Raw genomic sequence first — 6,831 nt, 5'->3', positions numbered from 1 at the left:
TTTTTTTATTGGTCTTATGAAGTATTCTAATTTGTTGAGATAGTGAATTGGTGGGTTTTTGTTAAATGTGAGCCAAAATCATCACAATTAAAAGAACCAAAGACTTAAACTACTTCAGTCTGTGTGCATTGCATTTATTTAATACACAAGTTTTACAGTTGGAGTTGAATTACTGAAATAAATTAACTTTTCCATGACATTCTGATTTATTGAGATGCACCTGTATATACAAATTAACTAGAGCCTGACCGCTATGTGTTTTGGAGGCCGATACTGATATTAGGGAATAAAAATAAATCCGATATCGATTTATCGGCCAATATTCTTTGTGTATATTATAGTACAGTACCAGTCAAAAGTTTGGACACACTTCCCCATTCGTGTATCTAAACTTTTGACTGGTAGAATACAATTTATTTACGTAAACATTTTTTTGCAATGATCACTCAAATAGGGTGATCAAATACTTATAATGACTTAAGTCAAAATGACAAAGATATGTAATGGAGGCAGGGTATTTAACAATTTAACAAATTTTATTATCAAAAATGAGTGACATCAGTGTACTTAACAGTAAACTTCACTTATTATAAATAACTTAACACAAATAGAACAATATATATATACTGTATATACAGTATATAACTTGAATAAAGAACATGAGGATTCATATTTAAATAGTCTTTTTGCAGTTAATTATTCACAGACACTAGTCTGTATCATGGTTTGATTTAATTGTACTGACCTACCTATTTTTTTAATTTAATCATCAAAAATGACAAATTCTGTGAAATTCTGCATTATACAGTAAATTTCGTTTTTATGACTGGATTCCGTGATTCCGTCTTGAGTTTTCTGCATCATGACCTGGTACCAGTAACAAACTTAAGTAATTACACCATTTAAAAGCATTTTCTCTGGTTATATGTTCTGTAAAAAAAAAATGTATCGGTGGCATATTTGCAGCATATTCGCTGATGCCGATATTTCTGCAGCAGTCTCATATCGGCCGATAAAATCGGCAAAACGATATATCGGTCAGGCTAAAATTAACCATCGGGTTACATTCTGTCTGTGTATTATTATAGTTTATCAACGTCTGAAGCAGCTTCAAGGCAGAGAAAACCCTGCAACTGCACACGGTCACAGTGTCTGAAGTTGTAAGTGTCACCCGTCATTTGTTTTCCATTCTCTGAAAATTGAAAATGGCCCATATGAAGGGTGTAATCTGTTTCAGCTGCTACATTTGGCAAGTGGTTTCATAGTTTCCAGATCCAGTTGTATAATACTTCCTTCCTTTTAACAATCTGCAGTTCAGTTCTCATACTGTCACCAGCAAGAACAGTTTATTCTGGCAGACAGGAAGCAGATTAACAGAGGTGCCAGTATAGCTTGTAATTTTATTGCTTACAAGCACCCTCTGTCAAGCAGTTTACACACTGGCAGTGCCAATTGTTTTTAAGCTTTGTCTGAAGCATCACATGTACCACTATTCAAATGTTAGGGGTTGGTAAGGTTGTTGTTGTGGTTTTTTGTTGTTTGTTTTGCAAAGATGCATTAAAAATTGATAAGTGACAGCAAAACCATTTATAATGTTACAAATTTTTATTTCAAAGAAATGCTATTTTTTTTAAGTGAATATATTTTCAAGGTTCTCTGATAAATATAAAGCAGCAAAAAATATGAAGCAGCACAACCATTTTCAACATTGATAATTAGGGATGCACCGATACTGGTATCGGTATCGGGCCCGATACTGAGCTCCTGTACTCGTACTCGTTAAAATGCCCCGATACCAAACGCCGATACCACACAGCATGTGATAAGTGCCATATTCAGACAAAGAAACACTGACAACAGAACAACAAACAGCAGAATGGAGTTATTAGAGATTAAGGATGTATACGAAGTATATGTATGCAATGAATATAATGTTAAACATTCAGCATTAACGCCTGTATAGCTGGTGTGCACGAGCTGATAAACAAAGCACGCTGAGTGGATTGAGGCGCGGCGGCGCAGATGCGCGAGCTTGTCGAGTGAATATACCTTTCTCACAGACATCACTGGAAAGTTTGTAGTTCGGTCGGATGTGTCATAAACAAGTAAGTAAAACAATGCACAAGTTGCTTAACGATAGAGAGAGAGAGAGAGAGCGTGCGCAATTCTGTTGTGTGATCTTTGATGTTCACTCACTGAGCACACGCATCATTTGGATTAAAACTAAATCGTAAAAATAAGACCATTTATTGGGGCATTCACTATAAACATTTATTTTCAATCTTAGGCATGCATGACTTTCAGGCGAAAGTGAATCTAGCAGCTTATGAGAAATGCGCTAGGCTGTGCTACCCTGCATCAGTACAAATACGTGCACGCACGTGCGCGTGTTTTGCTTGCTTGAGTGTTTCTGCATTATATGAGTGGCTTTGGATTGGACTACCAGTAAAACTGATAAAAAAAAATTGGGACCAAAAATTATTCAGACTGAGTCTGGGGAAAAAACTGAAGTTCAGGTTTGCATGAAGCTGGGTGACAGCATGCCCAGGAGACTACAGGCTGTCATTAAGGCTAAGGGTCACCCGACTAAGTAATGATAGTTGTGTAAATACTGTCATACTAACAGCTTAAATCACTGAATAAAAAAAAATATATTCAAATTAAAAAACACATTTTAAATTGTACTAATATTTCACAATATTGTTTTTACTGTATTTCTGATTAAATAAATGCAGCCTTGGTGAGCAAAAGAGACTTTTTTTTTTTTTTAAATCTTACAGACCCCAAACTTTTGAACGGTAGTGTAATTCTTAAGGCAGCTGCAGTTTACTCTCTCAGAGTTTAATCTCTCGTCTCACAGGTATTGCGATTGCTTTGCCAACGGGGAGTTCTGTAATAACTGCAACTGTGTTAATTGCTTCAACAACCTTGATCATGAGAGTGAAAGACTGAAGGCCATCAAGGTAATGGATTACTGCATTTCTGTAGACCTCCATTGTTTTTTCTTTCTTTTTTATCTTTGTTGTTGTTTTCCATCTCACTACAGACATAGTACTTCAAATATGCCATTATTTTTTTTTTTAGTTCAGATGCACAATTTAGAATAACAGAGACTTAGAGGTGGGCTATTTGCCAGTTAACAACCACCTAGCAATAGCATAGCAATGCCCTCTTGTTCATCTCGCTGTACAGGACAGTTCTCCTGTAATGCTTTGAAAATCTATAGGCCTCAAATTAAGTAATGTATTTTCTCCCAGGCATGTTTAGACAGAAACCCTGTGGCTTTTAAGCCCAAGATTGGCAAAGGCAAAGAAGGAGAGTCAGACAGAAGACACAGCAAAGGCTGCAACTGTAAGAAATCTGGCTGTCTGAAAAACTACTGCGAGTGTTATGAGGTGAGTGTTTGCACACTGCCAAGAATGTGGAAGTGTCATCTAGAAGATATGGTTGGCTTTCACTTGTGTTTAGGACCAGATATCATTATTTTGTCTGTTCGCATTAGGCAAAGATCATGTGTTCGTCCATGTGCAAGTGCATGGGCTGCAAGAACTTCGAGGAGAGTCCAGAGAGGAAGACGCTGATGCACCTGGCAGACGCTGCAGAGGTACGAGTCCTGCAGCAAACCGCAGCCAAAACCAAACTGTCCTCACAGATCTCGGATCTGCTCACCAGAACCACACCGGCCATCACCAGCGGCGGCGGAAAGTAAGTCCCACCTTTATCAGCTCTGCATTATGATGTCTGTCAATCACAAGTTTTGTGGCATTCACTCTGTTCAGCTCTCTCTATATCAACCAATTATCCATGAATCACCAGAACACCTTACCAGCTTCCTAGTAACAAACTGATAATAATAAGAAAATTAATAGGATAGTTTCTTGAGCAGCAAATCAGCATATTAGAATGATTTCTGAAGGATCATGTGACACTGAAGACTGGAGTAATGATGCTGAAAATTCAGCTTTACATCACAGGAATAAATTCCAGCTTTTACCACACAGCGATTACCTACTAACCACATAAAATATCATAACAATATACAGTAAGTGGTTACTAGGTAGTTGCATGTAAAAATGACTTGTGTTAAAATGCCTTGGCATTATTCTAGCAACTGTCCAGAAACCACAATGAAAACCTACACACTTTGTGTTCTTTTATGCCCAGCCAGGACACACCAAGCTGATGATCGGGCAATGTCTGGTGGTTTTTGAGCATCGGTTGGCTTTAGTTTTTTTCAGTGTGTTTCGCACCGTTGGCTCTAGTTGGACACTGTCAGCTGTTTTTGAGCCGATTCTGCATGTCGAATCGGCAGCGTAGCTTGTCAGTGAGAATGAGAACTCGGATTGGCTATTCAACTTGGAGAATGGGAGCACGTGAAAACACAGAACTGATGAAAGCAAACCCATGACAGAGTAAATAGGGAACGCACAGACACTTGTCAATATATCCATTTCTCCTTTTTTCTGTTTCCGCAAGAAGACGTCCCAGGGCTGACAATGCCTGTGCCATTTGCAGACATGATTGAAAAAGTTACACAAATCCATCAGTTTGTATATCCACAGCTCTAGCTTTTCCGGTTTCCCTGTTTGAATGCCGAATACAGGCTACTTTCACCTGCTGGTAGGGGAGAGTTATGTTCTCTCACGCAAGCTCAGAGTGTACATGCTAGTTGGCCATCGGCTATAGCAGGGTTCCTGCGAGTCCTTAATTCTTAAATTTAGTTGTATTAAATTTAAGGCCAGAAAAAGTCTTAAATTGTATAAGAAAGTCTTAATTATGACTTCAAGAGGTCTTAAATTTGGGATGGAAAGACCAGAATTGTGATATGGCTTGTAACGATTAAACTTAAAGGCTTTGATTTCATTAAATAAACATGAGCGCTGCAGAGTGCTTGCCAGCTTTGTTTACTGCTGTTACCGGGGAAACCGCTATATTTCTGCCGTCCCGAAAGCGCCATCTGCTGGCAGAGAATGAATGTGCTTTTTCAATAAGCCTGTTCTATTGCAATACCGGAGGCTGCAGTTTCAGGACCAGGTCATTTCTAGGACCCTATAGTTGTTATTTTTTTATTTTATTTATTTATTTTTGTATATATGTATTAGCTGCTCATACTATTTTATAGCACTTGCTATTCAAATCTGTATATTATTATTTTTAAGGAATTATGTAGTTGTTACACTTAATTATTGTCCTAACCAACTCCTAACCCTAAACATACCCGCTGATAACCCTTTTTAAATATTTAACCTAGTTTATTTCAATATATTATATATATATATATATATATTCTGGGAGGGATGGGCGATATGGGCTTTAAAATATATCTCGATATTTCTGGTATTTATTGTGGTAACGATATCAATGACGATAATTCAGGGAATCCTGTTTCTTTAGAGAAAAGTATTGTCTTTTCTATTTTACCCAAAACGGTGTTGTGCGCATTACTGAGTACACACGTAATGTATTGACTTTTTAATTCATACTGGAAGCTGGAACCTTGCGCAGAAACTCCATAGCAGAAGTAATACTACTGAGGACACTCCAGGAAATCCCTAATATGGACAAAGGTATCCAGTTATCCTGAATAAAACGCACAAAGGAGAATTTTAACTGATGAAACTAAAGACAATATAAACACACGATTGCACAAAATATATGGTTTATCTGTGTTCTTCAAGCAATCTTGGGTATTTTTTATAATGAAAGTATATAATGCAGGGCTAATCGACATGGCCTTTATCACTGTATACTATAATACTATCATTCTGTAATATAAAACCACGTCTGGTCACAGAAAGGAGTTATTTCAAACACTCAACTATGTTATGAAGTTAATTTGGAGAAAAAGCATGTTAATAAATGATATCTTTGTTGGACAACAGGTTTGTTAACAGGCTCGTACACATGCAAATCTGTATCCCACACATGTTACTGTAGTACATATATTCAGACCGATTTTTTTGTGCACTCTACAGCCCTAACCAAACCAGTTCCAGATTGTAGGAGCTCCTCATTTAGGATAAACTCCTCCTCAATTTCACGTCCGCCTTCCGCGATGTCGCAGGAAGACTAATTCTTATCGTGGGGAGAATTTCTACCGGTATATAGCAAACGATAAGATATCACCCATCCCTATATTCTGGTTTTAAATTCAGTTTTCTTGGAAAGAAAACTTGTCTCTTTGCGAGACTTCAGTTCATTAGCCGCAGCGCTTCACGTTGGATGTCTGATAACAAAAAGTGCAGTAAACGCTAAAACAATTGCGGTACAAATTAGTGTTTATTAGTAGAGCCCGACCGATATGTTTTTTTGGGGGCCGATACCAATATTAGGGAGTAAAAAAAAAGCAGATACCGATATAGTAAATTTTCTCAGTTTTTATTATTCATTTAAAATTAGACAAATGTGCTATTATTTTAATATCCAATCTGTTATTTATCAGTTCAGATAGTTTTTTTTTTTTTGTAACGTGTACGTTCCCTTGGAACTGGAATCATGTAATGGTAAGTCCACTTCGCAGGGCACTTACGGTCGAATAAGACAACGCGTGAATGCTGCCTGAACAAGAAACCTCCTTACTGAAGTGAAAGTGTTGACTCGTGTCACTATCTCGCGAACGCGCCGGCGGATCTCCACCAAATTCGGGGGATCCCTTCAGCTCGAGGAGCCCTCTCGAACGCCACCCTCCGCTCGTCGGTAGCCCCCCGGGATCGCTAGATCGGTTGGCACCAGACCACGAATTTAACCACCCGTAACTCCCTAACCCCGGGGCTATCCACACGGGTGTGGTCTCATTCGAAAGAGAGCCTCGAGACGTACACTCGATTCGCG

The 6,831-nt window shown here is 38.2% G+C and overlaps 1 protein-coding gene across 1 annotated transcript in view; it reads left to right on the top strand.

Moving 5' to 3' along the window:
- The window catches only part of LOC107558659 (protein lin-54 homolog), a 12,166-nt gene extending 8,457 nt beyond the window's left edge, over window positions 1-3,709 (top strand). Inside the window, exons 9-12 of the mRNA XM_016242319.1 lie at window positions 1,089-1,160; window positions 2,861-2,963; window positions 3,258-3,395; window positions 3,503-3,709. Of these exons, the coding sequence (XP_016097805.1) occupies window positions 1,089-1,160; window positions 2,861-2,963; window positions 3,258-3,395; window positions 3,503-3,709 (520 nt within the window). The remainder of the gene's footprint in view (window positions 1-1,088; window positions 1,161-2,860; window positions 2,964-3,257; window positions 3,396-3,502) is intronic.
- Window positions 3,710-6,831: the final 3,122 nt, after the last annotated feature.

This window comes from Sinocyclocheilus grahami, unplaced genomic scaffold, assembly GCF_001515645.1.
Source record: "Sinocyclocheilus grahami isolate Dianchi unplaced genomic scaffold, SAMN03320097.WGS_v1.1 scaffold655.1, whole genome shotgun sequence".
Lineage (NCBI taxonomy): Eukaryota > Metazoa > Chordata > Actinopteri > Cypriniformes > Cyprinidae > Sinocyclocheilus > Sinocyclocheilus grahami.
Note: the sequence above shows the minus strand (reverse complement) of the source record. Positions and strands in the feature narration are given on the sequence as shown.